The 17,284-nt window shown below is 55.8% G+C and overlaps 1 protein-coding gene across 5 annotated transcripts in view; it reads right to left on the bottom strand.

The window, feature by feature from the left end:
- The window catches only part of SLC13A5 (solute carrier family 13 member 5), a 29,583-nt gene extending 13,846 nt beyond the window's left edge, over positions 1–15,737 (bottom strand). The window contains exons 1-7 of one of the 5 annotated variants that reach the window (XM_088828811.1): positions 15,401–15,737; positions 10,255–10,383; positions 9,855–9,991; positions 7,365–7,552; positions 6,191–6,353; positions 4,343–4,465; positions 485–694 (exon numbers count right to left, since the gene is read on the bottom strand). In XM_088828811.1, coding sequence (XP_088684937.1) covers positions 485–694; positions 4,343–4,465; positions 6,191–6,353; positions 7,365–7,552; positions 9,855–9,991; positions 10,255–10,383; positions 15,401–15,502 — 1,052 coding nt within the window. In that variant the 5' untranslated portion in view covers positions 15,503–15,737. The remainder of the gene's footprint in view (positions 1–484; positions 695–4,342; positions 4,466–6,190; positions 6,354–7,364; positions 7,553–9,854; positions 9,992–10,254; positions 10,384–15,400) is intronic. The other 4 variants (XM_055404166.2, XM_088828810.1, XM_055404165.2 and 1 more) reach the window with 4 other exon arrangements.
- Between the last annotated feature and the right edge of the window lie 1,547 nt (positions 15,738–17,284).

The following is a 17,284-nucleotide window of genomic DNA, read 5'->3' as shown; positions in this document are numbered from 1 at the left end:
GTCACCAGGGTGACCACAAGGACCCTGGGGCGACCTTCAGAATGAAATAAGGCACTAATAGGTGGCTATCTCTCAGACCACATCTTCCGCCTTTTCTAGGATATGCACGGTCTCAACTTTTCTTTCTTTCTGATCACATAACTTATCCAGAAGAGAAACTCCATATCTCCCTCTTGCCAAGTCTCTTTCTAAAGAAGCTTTGGACCCTGGATGTTCGTCTTCAGAGGGACTCATCCGGATCTGGAGAAAGATAAGAAAGGAAAGACGGCAGAACAGACTGGGAAACCAGAGCACTGGGAGCCCCAGTCCTCGCCCAGCAAACTTCTGTCACAGCCTGGCTGCCCTCAGGGACCACAAGAACACATCTGTGAGCTTGTCGGGAAGACTCGTGAGAAAAAAGCAAGTCCGGAAACCAACAGAGCATTCCAGAACTGGACGGCAGAAAAGGAGAACCACGGAAGGTGGTACGGGAGGAGCCACTTACCTTGTCTTTCCCTCTGCCCAGGCGATCGACACCCAGCCGGGCATGAAGCCGGGGTCCCGGGTGAACCAGAGGCCGACCAGCAGAAAGAAGCAGAACAGGACGTTGATCTCAGCGAAGGAGAGGGGCCCCAGCTTCCTGTACTCTGCCCACAGCACCTCGTGGGCAGACTTCTCCTCGCTCTTCTTTTCCAGGCTGCAGCCCCAGGACAGACTAGAGTATGCAAAGATGACAGGGCGGGGGGAGCATGTTGGTTGGCCCGGGACTGACTGAATGGAAGTGTTAACACCAGGCAGCAGAACGTGATAGAAGGCCACAACGGGCTGCCCGTCACCAGGGGGCCTTGAGCAAGTCCCTCCCCACTCCACATCTCTGTCATCTGCCCACCCGACTTCACAGGACGTAGTGGCAAAGTCTGTTTTGTGTGCCCAGCAAATGCCCCAAGGTACCCCCAGAACTGAAGGGTGCCCCCAAAGGAAGCCTGAAAAGGCACAGGTCGGATGGCCAGTCTAGATCAAGACTCAGGAAGAGAGGATGGCCGGGGAGGGTGGGAGACTGAGCGAAATGGAGTGGGGATGGACAGGAGCAGAGGAAGCAGAAACAAGCAGAATCGAAGCCACCGCTGGCAAGGGCATCCTGGCCGGTACCAGTCGCTTAGAGGCCAGCTGCTGCCATCTTCTAGGGGACACAGAAATATGGAACCAGCTCGCGGTGGAGCCAAGGCTCCCTCACAAGCTCCCTGTCTTCCTTCTCCCACTGTGGCCTGGAGCTGCTTTCAATGGTACTGGCATGCCAGTCCTCATCATCAGGTGGCTCAGGAGGACACAAAGAACAAGGACAGGTCCCAGCAGACCGGGTCAGGCAGGAGTAAGGTGGGTGCTTACGTTCCAAGGAGCTGAGGTGTAGGATTAGGGACCCAGCGGACTCCAGGGTCTGGAAGTGAGTGTGGCTAAGGCAGGGGGGGAAGCCAGCCAGGTCCTGCTCTTGGATGGGCTCCCAAGGGACCAGGGCCCATTGGCCAACACACCTGCCCAGGGCACCCTGCAGCACATCTCCCTGGGGAGTATACCTAGCCTTGGGGAGAGCTAATTCATTGGAAAAGACCCTGATGCTGGGAAATATTGAGGGCAGGAGGAGAAGGGGGCAATAGAGGATGAGATGGTTGGATGGCATCACTGACTTAATGGATATGAGTCTGAGCAAACTCCGGGAGATGGTGAAGGATGGGAAACCTGGGATGCTGCAGTCCATGTGGTCACAAAGAGTCAGACGTGACTGAGTGACTAAACAACAGAAGTCTTGAGGAGGGACTGGCTGGGGCCACTGGCTCACAGAATGCCGACCCTGAGGAATCCATTAGTCTGAAGGTGGTGGCAAGGCCAAGTTGATTGTCCCTAGAGAGCCTTCCCTTCTGGGAGTCCTTCCTGGGACCCTAAGTCAGACTTCCAAGGAGCACAGGAGTTGCAGAATAGGTGCCGAGGTGCTGAATCCTGGAGCCAGGGGTGGATGCAAACCGCCTTTAAGAGGATGAGAGCCAGCCTGGGGATGCGGCACAGGCTGGAGCAGGGGCTCAGGGATGTTTGGACACATACTCCCGTGGTGCTCAGCAGTTAGGAAAGGATGTGACAAGGGTGAGGGCTGGCAACTCAGGTCTACACAACCTGCTAGGATCTCCACTTTGGACAAGAGGCCAGGCCGTTTGTCCCCAGGGTCACCCACCAGGGACACCTTCTAGATCATCCAGCAGGGGAATGACTCCACTGGGGTGGGAGGTGACCTCTCTGTCCTCACCCCCATGGCATGAGAGTCTGTGTTCTACCTGCCACCAATCTATTGCCTCCTGTAGTTCCTGAGACTCTGGGGCTGGGCTGGAAGCTTCAGGCTTTCAGAACAGGATAAGGGAGACTCTGGTAGCCGCCCAGTTCTTTCCTGATCTGGCAGCACATCCTGACAACACAGCGACTGCAGACTCTGGGGGCAGCATCATATATTCAGTTGTCCAGTGCTGGCTCTGCCGTTGTGGTGCTGCCAGGCCTTCAGGTCCCTCTGAGGCTAACCATTCCACACTTATCTTTGGGTTAATCCATCTAGTGACCTCTGGGCTGGCATGAGAGAAAGGCGGGTGAATCCAGCCTTCCTGTGGGAGCCCTGGGGGGCAGGGTGGGTGCACAGTATCCTTCAGCAGTAGAATGACCTTCCTCGAGATGCTGATGAACTGGGTAGACACGCTGCTGGAGAGGCCAAGGGACCCCAAGCCCTGGAAGGGGTCCAGGAGAACACTCCTCCCTGACTCAGGGCTTAACCTGATGAGGAGGGCTGGGTGTAAGCCAGCAGTAATATCCCACGCGTCCTGAAGGGTCCTGGGGTGAGCTGCAGCCTCCTTGACTGGACGTGGCTTAGGAAGCTGCCCATAAACTCTGTAAGATCCATTTTTTCTGAATCAGGCTGGAGGGAATGACCCTGACATTGCTCTCCATGCCCAACCAGATAAGGATTCAAGCTGGGCAGCCAGGTGCCTAAGAGAGCATCTTCCCTTTCATGAGGGTTTCTGGACATGGGGCAGGGTGGGGATGTGATGGAGGCCTAAGTCTACCTTTATTACAGCTGCTCTGATTATGGACAGTTTTTTTTTTTTTTTTTTTACTGTAGTTTTCAAAACAATTTCTCCTTCAGAAGAAAACTTAACCAAAACGCCCCCTTTACCCCATTAACACACAGGTTTTCATGGGCATCTTTGCCTTTCATCTCTGAAGTCTCCTCTCTCCTGCCACATAGGCCTGTTTTTCACTGAAGCTCAAGCTCCCTGTGAATTAAGGCACAGAGCACAGGCTCACATAGATAAGTCCATGCCTTTAAAAATCACTGCAACAGGGACTTCCCTGGTGGTCCAGGGGCTAAGACTCCGCGCTCCCAATGCGGGGGGCCCTGGTTTGACCCCTGGTCAGGGAACTAGGTCGCGCATGCCCCTGTGAAGATCCCGTGTGTCGCAGCAAAGATCGAAGAATCCCGAGTGCCGTAACTAAGACCGGGGGAGTCAAATAAATAAATTTTTAAAAAGTTTAAAATTACAACATTTTGAGGTGTTTGTCAGCCACATGTCATGGTTTCTGTGCAAAGCTGTCAAGGTTGACCTTGGTGAACCATGCCTGTGTGCTGGGAACTAGAAGGTAAACTTTGTAGAAGTGGCATGCTTCTGGGAACATTGTGAGCTTGGATTGATTGGGACGCTCTCAGGTCATCTGCCGTGACCTGGCCTAAAAGACACTTGCAGCCAAGTGGAAGTCTGTCCAGTTCTACACCAAGAACAAGCGCTCATTAATTGCTTTGACTTGTGTTCAAGGGCGCACCTGCTCCTTCTCCCTGGGCTGGGCGCTGGGCGGGTGCGGGGGTCAGAGAGGACTTACCCGTAGGCCACAGAGGAGCTCGGGGTGGGGGGCGGCACTGGAGCATGACTGCAGGTGCCGGGGGCGGGGAGTGTGCAGAGCATGGAGTGTCCAGGGAGGCCCGGAGCAGCAAGCCATCTAGCAATCATCAGAATCGGAATGGCAGGGGGCAGGGTGGGGGGAAGCTGGGAAAGGAGTTGCCGAGGAAGAAACGTTCAAACTGGCCTTGAAGACTGAGGAGGTTGGAAGGGAGGAAGGCAGGGAATGGCATTCTGGGGAGAGGGAACAGCATATGCAAAGGCATGGGGAGCCACAGGGGTGGCAGGAAATGGAGGGCAAGCCGGCAGGAGATGGGGTTGCAGAGAAAGGGTCAGAACTGGACAGGAAGCACTCTCTAGACTCAGCTGCTGAGCCAGAGGGGTTTGCTGCGGGACCCGGCACGGTTAGACCCACGACTGTGTCACCATCTCAGACTTACTCGAATCTCATGTACATGAAGCGGAGCCACAACCAGGAGAGCAGGAGCATGATTAACATGTTGGGGAAGGCGAATCCGAACCAGGAGGCGAAGTTCACGATGTCTTTGCTGTCCGGAAACAACCTGACGGGAGAAACACCAGTCCGCCCACGTCTCTACCAGATGCTGGGCTGTGGAGAGGGGGCAGGCCGGGCCCTCTGGGCAGAGGCTGAGCTACAGCCGGCCCGAGAACTGGTCTGAAGTAGGCGGGGCTCAACCTCCTGCGGTTCAGCCACCCACATCCACCACTCGGCACTCTCCCAATCAAACAGGGGCCCCAGAACATAGCCACACACAAGACAAGCCTGAGGTGTGACCAACCGACCCTCCTAGGGGTCCACACCCGACTAAGAAGCTCGTGAAAAGCAAGGCCCTTCAGTACAGAAGAATACACCTTTGTATACACATAACTGCCACGGATTCCTCAGAATCACCCAGTGGGTGTGGGCTTTTGCAAGAGAAGGGCCCCCTTAAAAGATCAAATCTCAAAAGCTTCCCAGGGTGGGATCAGACAATGTTTCCTGGGGGCTGGAAGAGGGTCACTTCCAACCCCAGCCCCAGGCACTGATCCCTTTAGCCCAAGAGTGAAGTGGCATAGAGCTTCCCTGCTGGCTCAGCAGTAAAGAATCCACCTGCCAATGCAGGAGGCATGGGTTCGATCCCTGGATCAGGGAGATCCCCTGTAGGAGGAAATGGCAACCCACTCCAGTATTCTTGCCTGGGAAATCCCATGGCCTAAGGAACCTGGTGGGCTACAGTCCATGGGGTTGCAAAGAGTCAGACACAACTCAACAACAACACAGCCACAGAGTTTTTCTCACTCAGCGCAGACAGGCAGCTTTGCCCAGAGGAACTCTGGGGAGAACCAGAAGGCTGTCATTACAGAAAGCACTTGCAGAAGCAAAGCGGTCTGCTTGTTCCATCTCAAGTGTCCGCTCTGCCAGGCTGCAGGCCCGCCCTTCCCACCTCCAAGCTGCCCTCCCCACCCCTGTCCAGGGTGCTTGTCTGCACAGGACAGGCACCACCATACTTCTGTTCCTTCTCTCTGTACCTACAGCGATTTGTACTTAGCTTCATTAACACATTTACATGACCCATCAGAACTCTCCAGGCATCTGCTACCCTAAGTTGCCCTCGAGTATCCCACTGGCAGGCCCCAAGACCCTCTCACTTCTGTGACCCCAGCCTCACAAGACCAGGTACAGAACTGAGTCCTCAGAGCCTGGTTCCTTTCTGGTCAAGGCTGAAAAGTTCCAAACAGCCCCCTGGTCCACCTGGAGCCACACAAGGGCACACATCCCCTCAAGGGCAATTAGAAGGGCCATAGTGAGTGAGCCGGTGAGGCACCAGCTAACCTAACCGCTAACCTTCCCCAACGTCATAGGACCATCATCATTAAAGAGCAAGGTCGTGAACCAGCTTTGAGGGGAGTGTCTTTAGAGGTGTCTGTTTTCTACAAGTTTTAACCAAGGACCCTGCTTCACGGACTATGTTGTCATTTCCCATGACTGGCTCTGGGTTCAATCCACATTCCCCTTCTGAGCAAGAATCCTGAGCCCGGGAAGGAAAGGTGGGACTTGCCCCAGGGCGAAAAGCAACCCTGTGTGTGGACATCAGCTCCCCCGCTGTGGGGTCCTGAGCGTGTGCAGCGGGGCTGGGCCACAGAGGCTGAAGGCAGCCCATCCTCCCTGCTCTGACATGTCCCCCCAGCCCCAGGGCCCAGCTGAAGAGGAGGCCGAGGTGGGGGGGCCCCTCCAGCCCCGCCCCTCTCACCCTGCTATTGTCCCAGAGTCATGGCCAGCGACTCACTCTTGCATCTGGCCCAGGAGCACCACGTTCGGTCCCGTCCCGGTCAGGGTGGCGGTGCCTCCGATGCTGGCCGAGTAACATATGCACAGGGTCATGGCCTTGCACACGTTCTTCCTGTTGACCTGCTGCCTCCCAGAGGGACCTTCCAGAGTCGCTTGGTTCCCTGTGGTGGGCACACCGCCATGAGCTGAGCCAGCCCTGGGGGCCGCCTGCCCAGCTTCAGCTCCAGCTCCAGCTCCTGACCCAGCTGCTGACTTGAGGATCTGGGCATGCCAGCTCTGCTGGCTCTTCCCCCCAGGTTTTCCTTCCTCAGCCTCAAGCCCCAGGGCGTGGCCTGACCCCATCTGCCACACACGGTCATGTCCCACGTCTCCTCAATGACTCACGCAAAAACTCAGCAGCTTCAGACACACTCCTTTCTTTCCTGCCTCCTTGCTCTCACTCAAGATATTCCCTTCATCTGGAGGGAGTCGGGGCAGAGGGTGGTCCCAATCTATCTCAGATGTCCTCTCTTACTAGCAAGATCTCTCCCTTTTCTGCGCTTCCTCCGTGTCTGGTTGATGGCACTCTGTGGCCTCTCCCAAGACAGATGAACTGTCCAAGGGGCCTCTTGACCCCACCCCACCAGGCTCTGTGAATCTGCAGTATGAGGGTGTCTGCTTCATCTCTGCAGCCCAGGACCTGGCCCAGGGTCTGGCCATCAGCACAGGCCCTGAGAGGCCATGCAGGGCCCTGGGGATGAACGAGGCAGAGGAAAGACACAGGCGCTCTCTGACTTCCTTGAGCTCAGTGTCCAGTGGGGAAGCCAAGGTGTGACCACCAACCCCAAAACCTGTGGGAACAGAGTGGCGGAGGGACTTTGCCTGTTCAGAGGAGGCCTCTCTAAGGATGAATAGGGGTAGAAAGGATTCCAGGGCGTTCAGTAGGTACTCAAAAGATACCCAAATGAATAATCATATCAATATGTATTGACTTCTGTGATGGCAGGAACAGATGCGGGGGAACTTGCTGTAAGTGCCACGAAAAGATGCAACTTTTATGCACTAATCACGTTCCTAAAAGTTAGGAAAACAGCATTTCAAAGGATCTATGTGCTTGTGAAAAAAGAGGGCTCCAGAAAGCAGGGAGGCAGCTCCTCAAAAAGAGGAGAAGACCGCCCTGGCCAGGGGCTCACCTGGCAGCGCGCCGGCCTTGCCCTTTTCTGCCAGCTCCAGGGTCCCCAGGCTGGCCTCGGTGGCTGCACTCGTGGCCTCCATCTGCTGCAGCACAGCCTCCACGATGGGCACCATCATGGCCGTGGTGGCCGTGTTGCTGATCCACATGGAGAGAAAGGCCGTGGCGCCCATAAAGCCCAGCATCAGCCTGCAGAGGATGGGGCAGAGAGGAAAGCCAGAGAACTCCCCATCCCCGGCCACCCCCTACCCCTAGGGAACTAGGTCCTGCCCCCTGCAGGGATGCCAGGGGCCAGCACCAGGGTGCAGAGGCCTGTTTGGGACTGGATAGTCTAGGAGTGATGCCGTGTTAATACCTCCCTCCCCACTTCCCTCCCTCTGCCACTCTCCACAAACATTACTGACGTCTACTCTGCTGGCTGCTGGGTCACCACGAGGCCTCAGCTCCCATCATGGCTCTAAGGAGCTCACGCTCCAGCAAGGCAAGCACAGGCGCGCAGTTGGCGCCAGCACAGCATGGAGTTGGCGCTAGTACAACCTAGGGGCGCACAGGAGGAGCAGTCCCAGCTTCCTATTTCTACCTGGAAGATTCCCAGCCCCCCAGATCCTGCTCCTCCTGAGTTCAGGAGGCCTGCGTGGAGTCAGGCTTCCAGGAGAGGGAGAGCCAGGAGGAGCCTGGGGAAGTAGGACCTCCTTCGTGGCTAACACCCACCCCACCTCTCCACTCACACACTGGGACCCCTCCACTCTGCCGCGGATCAGAGCCCCAGAGAGTACTCAAAAAACATGCTTCCTTCCCGTATGGCACCCCACTTTCCACCTCTGTCCCCGCTGAGTCATCTGCCTGGAAAACTCCCCTCATGGCCCTTCAGAGCCTTCAGGCAGCACCCCTTCTCTGTCGCCTCCCCTCCAGTGAACACGGAGTAGGGCTGACCACACCCTCCTCGGTCTTCTCTAGGACACTCCTCCCTGGACAGAACTGTGTCCACGTCTGCTCCGTGAGCATGGAAGGTCTGATTCTTCTCCATGGGTCCCGCACACTTGGCACAAGGCCAGGAGCAGAGGGCATTCCAGGGTTGGGGGGCAGGAGGGGGTTGGCTGAATGGAACTCAACTTCTTGGTCCCCATGCCCTTCTGCAGTCAGCCCCCTCGCCCCAGGGCACTCATTCATTTGCCTGAAGAAGGGTCTGGGGGCTGCCCTGCACTGTGGTTTAGCCGATGTCCCTGCAGGTAGACCTCATGGCCTCATAAGTACAAAGGTTGGAAGCCAGGCTTAGAGGAGGGAGCAGTGACGGGGGGAGCAGAGAAGCATGAATGAAGATCTTGGATTTGGTTTGGGAGCAAGACACTCCAGCACACTCCAGAATAAGGTCCACCCGCTGATGGAGAAAAGCTTCCCACTCAAAGGATCCTAGGAACAAGAATTTGGGGGCCTGCAAGGCCTCATGTTTCTAGGCAATCAGTTCTGATATGACTCTGAAAACCAGTCGTTGGAGGGGCTCGATGTCAAGAAGGGTCACATGTCAAAGAGTCTCAAGCCCTCACTCAAGAGAGCTGGGGTGCCAAGGGAGCTCAGACACTGGCCCCCTGGAGGGCGGGCAGGTCTCTGCCCTCAGGGCCCAGCACGGTCTTTGACACAAGGACATCGAAGGACAGACTCACTGTGAACTAACCCACCCGCCTTCCCAGGGCTGGGCTGGGTCACGGCATCGTTTAAGAAAGATGCATCCTGAGTTCCAGATCAGAGGGGGCAGGGCACCATCAGACAGGGCAGGTCCAATCCCCATGTGAGGTCAGCAGACCATTTAACCCCTCTGCCTCAAATTCCTCATCTACAGAACAGAACATGGGTAGTGAGAATAAACCCCAACTCTCAGAGGTGTGGTAAGAGTTAGAAGAGGTGATGAATAAGCCCCTGGTATCATGCCCTGGGCACTGCAGACACCCCAGGGTGAGTCTGTAAGATCAACTCCACAACTTGGCAGGAACGGCCTGTGACTGGTGAGGAGACCTTGGAGAGGGGTGAGACCACTGAGTGGTGGGGGAAGGTGAGGTGGGCAGCAGCTTTGCAGAGAGAATAGACGTGCCAGCTTTGGAGAGATGACTTTTCTACGTCCCCCTGAGTTAGGTAGTTGAGCCATCTCTTTCCTGCTTTCCCCACGAAACTCCTAGGGGTATCAGGTACAGCTTGATCCAGCCTCCATCCACCGTGTCCCCTGGAACCTGCAGCCTTTCCCCCAGGAAGTCTTCTGAACATTCAGGGACCCTTGCTGAGCAGTCTCCTCTAGATTCAGAGAACCCTTACCCACTGCTGCTTACCATATCTGCCCCCCTGCAGTTGCTCCCCCACTCCCACCATCCTTGCATCTGGCCTCCTTAGCTAAGATTGCAACATGACCCACCCAGGGGTCACAGCCCTTGCCTGTGAGACTATGCCACACGTTCCCCTCCCCAGCCCTGGGGCCTAACTGAGAGAGAGGAGGCATAATTACTGTGCAGGCTTGGTCCCCGCCCAGAGGAGTGTGCGCAGGGCAATCCTCTTGTGCAGATTCCAGTGTTCCACGGCCACGGCCACGACGAGACCGCCAAGGAACAGCATGTTGGTATCCTTCATGTACTGGATGCTCACCTGCAGGTGGGCACAGAGGCCCCATCAGACCCACCCCCTGGCCACACACAACTTGGGCTCAGGGCCACCCAAGTCCCCAGAGACAGGCGAGCAGAACAGATGCTGACTTCAGGGCAGCTTGGAGTGGCGATGGAGGGTCAAGGGTACATCTCTCTTCCAGAGAGAGCCCACAAACAGGATATGATCTGGTCCCCCAGATCCTACGCAGCTGAGAGCTGAGCTCAGAGGATGAGTCATAGGGAGAGATGCTCTGGGGCGCTCACCTGCTTAGAGTCCAGAATCCTGAAGAGTGGGAAAAGCAAGGCAGGCAGGAGGGCGGTGACAGCCAGAGGGATGACTTCCGTGCACCAGTAAACGGCCATGATGATGATGATGTAGGCACACCTGACAAACTGAAGGGACAGCCCTGAGATCCTGCCAACTGCTGCCATCTCGCTCCCCAGCCCAGAACATCAGCATGGTGGTGGGCATGCATGCCTGTGTGCTCAGTCACTTCAGCCATGTCCAACTCTGCAACCCCATGGACTGTGTAGCTCACCAGGCTCCTCCACCCAAGGGATTCTCCAGGCAAGAACACTGGAATGGGTTGCCATGTCATCTGACTTGAAAAACCAGCTCATTGGAAAAGACCCTGAGGCTGGGAAAGATTGAGGGTAGGAGGAGAAGGGGACGACAGAGGATGAAATGGCTGGATGGTATCATCAACTCAATGGACATGAGTTTGAGCAAGCTCTGGGAAGTGGTGAAGGATGGGGAAGCCTGGCGTGCTGCAGTCCATGGGGTCATAAAGAGTTGGACAACCTCCAGGGGATCTTCCTGATCCAGGGATCTAACATGTGTCTCTTATGTCTCCTGAGCTGGCAGGCGGGTTCTTTACCACTAGCACCACCCAGGGGCACAGCACAGCTATCTTCTAATTCGATCTTTCTACTCACATCACTCCATACTGCTGCTTCCTTTCTCTTTTTGCAAATCAGATCACATCACTCCTTTGTTTAAGAGCCTTTCTTTGCCTTCAGGACAGAAGCCAAATGCCCTAGCACTCTTTGGAGACCTTCTGCCCTGGAGCAGACCCCTCCAGCCACATCTCCTTACTCCCACTTTGAGCTCCACAAGTCCAGAGCCACGGTGAGAACTGAGGCCGATGCCCCACCTCCCGCTGCTGCAAGACGCTCCCTTGGCCTGGAAAGAGTGCTCAGGGCTCAGCTCACCACGGCTCCTTGGGCATCTCCCCCTTCCTGCCCCTAGCCTGGGCCTGTGCCCTTCCTCTATGCCCCTGCCCCCACCCCCAGCAAGGCAAGCAGCACACTGCGTTGGCATTATTTGTTTCACCAGCACCACTCCTGACCCACCCACCCCCTCCCCCGAAGAGTGGAGTCAGCAGTGGAGGGCAGAATCCATGTCACTCAGCATCCAACACAGGCCTGACACCCCAGGGACACTCAGCCAGTGCTGATTGGAGGAACGACCAGCACAGCATGGCCTATGACAAACGCACCTGCGCACAATCACGGTTTATCATCACCCAAGATAACGTGTGTTATATGCATGGAGCATCGCACAAAGAGACATTCTTTGTCTGGATTGTGTTATCAGTGATAAAATGTGAGCACCCCAGGACACCTCCCTACTCTGACACAGGGTTTCTCAACCTCGGCACTATTGATGTTTTGGGTTGGATGGTTCTCTGTTGAGGGGGAGGGGCCTGTCCTGTGCATGGCAGGGTGTGTGGGAGCACCCCAGCCTTCATCCTGCTAGATGCCAGGGGCACTCTCCAGTTGTAACAACAACAAAAGGTCTCTGAACTTTGCCAGATGTCCCCGAGTTGAGAAGGAGAGGGGAGGCAATGCTGGTGACACCACTGGGCTGAAGGCAGGACAACAATGTGGTTAGAAGCCCAGCCTTTGACACCGGGCAGGCCTGATCAGTGATCATTATCTGCCATTGTGTGGCCTACCTTGTCTTTGAGGTAGAGAAAGAGAGGTAGGAATGATCTGCTGCAGGGGTGGGCAGTGAGGCAGGGGTGGGCAGTGAGGGAGTGTGCTATAGAGATTTCAAACACAGTTGTTTAGTCACTAAGTCTTTTGCAACCCCATGGTTGCAAAACCCCACCAGGCTCCTCTGTCCATGGGATTTCCCAGGCAAGAATACTGGAGTGGGTTGCCATTTCCTCCTCCAGGGATTTTCCAGACCCAGGGATTGAACCCTTGTCACCTGCATTGGCAGGCAGATTCTTTACCACTGAGCCACCAGAGAAGCCTCTTAAGCACAGTAATACTGTCCAAAACTCAGTCTCCTTCTTATCATCATATGATAGCAATTCTCAACAATGTATTTGATAAAATATTCCTCCCACTTCCAACCCTGGCTCCTCTCCCTGCTTGTTTCATGTCTTCACTTATAAATCAAGGATTGAAGAGAACCCATTCTAAACGTATGCCACATAGAAAGTGATGTTTTTATTATCTAAACAGCAGGTGACACATGTAAGCAATTTTCCCAGACAGTTCCTGGAGGCTCCAAACGTAGCCAATAGAAAGCACACGAGACTAACTACCCCCTCTCCTCCATGCTTCTATCAGAAGGCTCAGGAGATGCCCCTGAATAACGCGCTAAGTCACTTCAGTTGTGTCCGACTCGTTGTGACCCCATGGACTGTAGCCCACCAGGTTCTTCTGTCCATGGAACTCTCCAGGCAAGAATATTGGAGGGGATTGCCATGCCCTCCCGCAAAGTTGACCCTCCCTGATCTAGAATGCTCCAGGTTGTGGGGAGAGCAAGAAAGGACAGGTGGCCTTTGAGAATCCTGAAGAGAGGCTGGCAACCGTGCAGAATGAGATGGGTTCTAATTGCAGGTGGGAGCCTGGACCCCAGTGAGCTCAGAGCCTTCTCTGCAGCAGAGAGTATGACCGGAGGAGTACTTCAAGCTGAGCTCACCGTGGACAATGGGATTTAAAGGTCAGCACCCAGCACAGTACTGAGCACAAAGCGTAGCTCAGTAAATACGTTAAATGCACAACTGAAAAAAACTGGCTTATCATTAACCCAGTTATTAAGAAGGGCATCCACTACATATTGTTTCACGGGAAAAGTGTAGCTAAAAGAACATACTGTGTGTACGTTACGGGATTTCAAAGTATTTTCATTTTTACTTTATACTTTCCAGACATTAAGAATTTTTAATAACAATGAATGTACTATTTATTTAATAAAAAGCAATAAAAAAGAGAAAGAACCCAGAGAATGGGTAGAAAAGTGGAAGAGAGATGATGACTGGAAGGAAACAAGGTGTAGGAAAAGAATAAAAGAAGGAAGCCTGCAGCAGAGAGAGGCCGGGGCACCGGTGGAGGGGGACTCACCCTAGGAGTCGCTACCCTCCCCTTGGATGGTGCTGCCCAGGCTGCCAAGTTCTCACAGCCTTCCCTGCCACTCTGCCCCCAACCCTGGGTTTCCTTGCAAACTTTGTGGCCCTGGGGGTAGGGGGCAGGGAGCTCTTCAGTGGTGACCAAAACAGAAGCTCGAAGGGAGAAAACAAGGAGACAGGGCTCTAGGCTCCCAGGTACCTGCCCCACCACCAAGCAGGAGGATGCAGGAAGGCAGCCTTTGGAGTGACTGCCCCTGATGTCACCCCTTCCCTGGCCTGATCCTCCCTCCCAGCCTAACTTAATGACACACGGACACAACCTGAGCTGGGGGTCCTAGCTCAGGGCCTCCACTGTATGTTTGTGGGGTGAGGGGCGGGTGGTCTTGGTCACACTCTTCTGGAGCAGGAGGGTCAGCAAAGTGACTGTAATTAGTCCGGGGACCATTACTCCCACCAGCAGGACTCAAATCACAGCTCTCCTGCCTGACTCCATCCCACGGCCGGTAACAGCCACAAATCTCTTGCTACAGAGGAAATACTGTGGATCACAGCTGATATGGCAACTGAAGAGCCACCCTTGTTGGACCTGCTGTCCTCAACCCATCCAGGGCCTGTGATCCGCCTACCCAAGGGCTTCTCCCCCACCTAGGAACCAGCATGATCTCTTTTGGCCCCTACGGCCATAAAATGTCAAAACCAAGCCTCCTTGCTCCATTGTACAGATGAGAACATCAAGGCCCAGAGAACACAGAGGCTTGGCTAAAATCACAAGGATGGGTGAAAGGTGGAAGTCTAGTTCTCTCGAAGCCTGGCTTCCTGATACCCAGTACAATCCCACTCCTCCAGGACTGCCTTCAGAGCGTCCCCCAAAGAGATCCTCTGTTGCCCAAACCTCCCTGGGTTGTGGGGGGTGGGGGGAGCAGAGGTTTCCTGTCTGGGCTGAGAGTGAAAGGCTGAAAGAGGGAATGAGTAAGGAGCAGCCAGCAGCCACAAAAGGTTTCAAAGGGCTCGGGCCTCTGCCAAACGGGCCTCTCACTGCCCAGTGAGGCCTGGGCCAGCGCTCCCAGCACCGCCCCCACCCTGCAGCCAAGGCCATTCATTCTCTGCTTCCTTCCCGGGAGCCCTCGGAGGCCAGGGCTCGGGACGCAGCTTCCCCCCAACCCTGGGTCGTGCCACCCAAGGCGTGAGTTCTGGGAACATATCCTGCCTCCTGCCACAGCCACAGCGGGCGGTGAGCAAAAGCAGGCCAACCTGACCTGCCTTTTCAGCAGGGAGCGGCAGCAGGACTCTGATTCAGCTGTGGCTTCCTAGGCTTCAGAGCTGGAAAGAAATATGCATCATAGATAGCAAAACTGAGGCTCGAAGGAGGGCCAAAGTGGGACAAAGATAGGACTCAGGATCACCTGTGGCTCAGACGGTAAAGAATCTGCCTGCAGTGCAGAGACCTGGGTTCCATTCCTGGGTTGGGAAGATCCCCTGGAGGATGACAACCCACTTCAGTATGCTTGCCTGGAGAATCTCTATGGGCCCGGGAGCCTGGCGGGCTACAGTCCATAGGGTCGCAAAGAGTCGGACACAACTGAGCAACTAAGCACAGCAGAGGATCCACCAAGGTCATGACTTTTTCCTGTCTGTCCCTGACTGGCCTCAGAAGCCACCTACTGGGAAGTCCCTAAGTGAAGAGACAGGAGCGAGAAGGAAAAGACAAGTGCCCAAGCCACCTGTAGGGGCTCTGGGGACCGGGTTATGCACCAGGGAGATTCTGAGCCTATGGATGGGCTGTGTGGCCAAGATCTGTGCTAATTTCTAGGTTTGTGTGCTTTGCTAAGACGGTTCTTGTTTCCTGGGATCTGTGAATCCCAAGATCCATGCCCCTCAGAATTCCTCGCAGGGCACCTCCCACGGCACCCGGAGCTCCAGAAGGTGCGTGCCCCCGGGGAAGTCGTGCCCGCCCGGGAATCCGTGCGCTCCACCTCATGGTCCCGGGTTTCATAAGGGGCACCCGGCTGCCGGAAGCCACCGGACTGCCCAGAGACACAACTGACCTTGGCGGGCATCAGAATGATGAGTGGCAGCAGCAGGATCGGGGTGAGGAACAAGATCACGAAGGACTTGAACTTGGAGACATAGCTCAGTGCCGAGGCCATCGCGGAGAGGGAACCTGGCGGGAGAAGCGAGAGAAGGGCAGCCAGTCGTGGCACGGGCTTAAGAAGGGGCCGCAGTCCAGGGGGGGCTGGAGGGGGCGGCGGCAACTCCGCCTCCCTCGACCGAGCCTCCCCTCGGCCCCGGGGCGGGGCCGTCCCCGCAAGGTCGGTGGGACAAGCCTGCCCCCAACTCTGCCTCCGGGCGGCCGCGGGCGGCGCCTGCCGCTCCAGCGCTTCCGGCCCGCGCTCCAGGAGAGATCGGCACCTCCTGACTTTCCAAGCCTTTCCTGCGGTGCCCTAGACAGGCGTGCCCGAGGGCGTCCAAGCGGGAGGGATCTGTCATTCAGTCTGGGCTTAGACGTTCGGGTGGTTCCCCCCCATACCCCTCTGCATCTTCATCCGCCTTTCCTGGGCCGCGTCTGGGTCCCAGGCGAAGGTTCCCAGCGGTTTCTGAGTCTTTCAGATCCATCTCCCCAACCTCTCCCTCCTTTTCACCTGGCTACTTCTGCTCCTCACACGCCGATCCCCGAGGGGTCTCCCGCAACGGCAATGACCCACCGAGCGCCCAGCGCGGTCTGCTCCGGGGGCCTCTTCTCCTCGCCTCCCACCAACCCCACCACCCCTGTCCCGGTCACGCTCGGCTTCCCTGCCGGGACCCCGCTGCTCTGGGCACAGGACCCGTTCCCCGCACCCACGCCCTCTCCCGACCAGCGCATCCCGGGCACTCTCCAGCGATCGCGCAGGAGGTGAGGCCACTGTCCGCTGTCCCGGTGGCTTTCGCCCTCCAGCGGATACCCGCGCAGAGGGTCCGACGCCCCGCCGGCGCTGCGTCCGCGGGAAGCCGACTGAGCCCGCCTGACCGAGCAGCTACTGTCATTCTACAGGGAAAAGAGGGTCCAGAGAGGAAGGGACTTAACCAAGGCTGCACTGAGAAGGTCGTTCATTCCCTCTTCGCCGCCTGCAGGGAACTGAGCAGCTATTATGTCTGAGCCCTGTTTTGTGTGCTGAAGGTACAAAGATGCAGACGCTGCCACCACCCTCAACTAGCACTTTTGTTCCTTCTCTGCCTCCCTGTCTTCTCATTCTGCAGTTTTCTTTGGAGCAGTCCTACCCCTGTTTGTGGTTTAACCATAGTCCACTCCAGTACTCTTGCCTGGAAAATCCCATGGATGGAGGAGCCTGGTGGGCTGCAATCCATGGGGTCGCTAGGAGTCGGACACGACTGAGCGACTTCACTTTGACTTTTCACTTTCACACATTGGAGAAGGAAATGGCAACCCACTCCAGTGTTCTTGCCTGGAGAATCCCAGGGACGGGGGAGCCTGGTGGGCTGCCGTCTATGGGGTCTCACAGAGTCGGACACGACTGAAGTGACTTAGCAGCAGCAGCAGCAGCAACAGCTCCGTAGAGATTACTATCCTCTGTCTTTAGAGGATAAGATGTCTGAAGAGGAGGACAGAGGATGAGATGATGGGATGGCATCACGGACTCAATGGACATGAGTTTGATCAAACTCTGGGAGAAAGTGAAGGACAAGGAAGTCTAGTGGGCTGCAGTCAATGAGGTCGCAAAGACTCGGACACACTGATACACTGAAGAACAACAATCCTTGGTCTTCCACCTATCTCTGATGCCAGAGTCCCAGATTCTCCACATTCCCGTCTTCCAGTCCAGATGTGTCTCGGGCCCCTAAACTCATCGCAGCTTAATTCAAGTTCTCAAATCTCTTGCTGTGACCTCCACTTAAGGACAGGTATTCCCCCAAGTCCTTCCTGCATCTATCTG

This window comes from Moschus berezovskii, chromosome 20 (assembly GCF_049115385.1).
Source record: "Moschus berezovskii isolate FMDL1 chromosome 20, NW_MosBer_1.0, whole genome shotgun sequence".
Classification (NCBI taxonomy): domain Eukaryota; kingdom Metazoa; phylum Chordata; class Mammalia; order Artiodactyla; family Moschidae; genus Moschus; species Moschus berezovskii.
The sequence above is the reverse complement of the archived record's forward strand: the minus strand, read 5'-3'. Positions and strand labels throughout refer to the sequence as shown.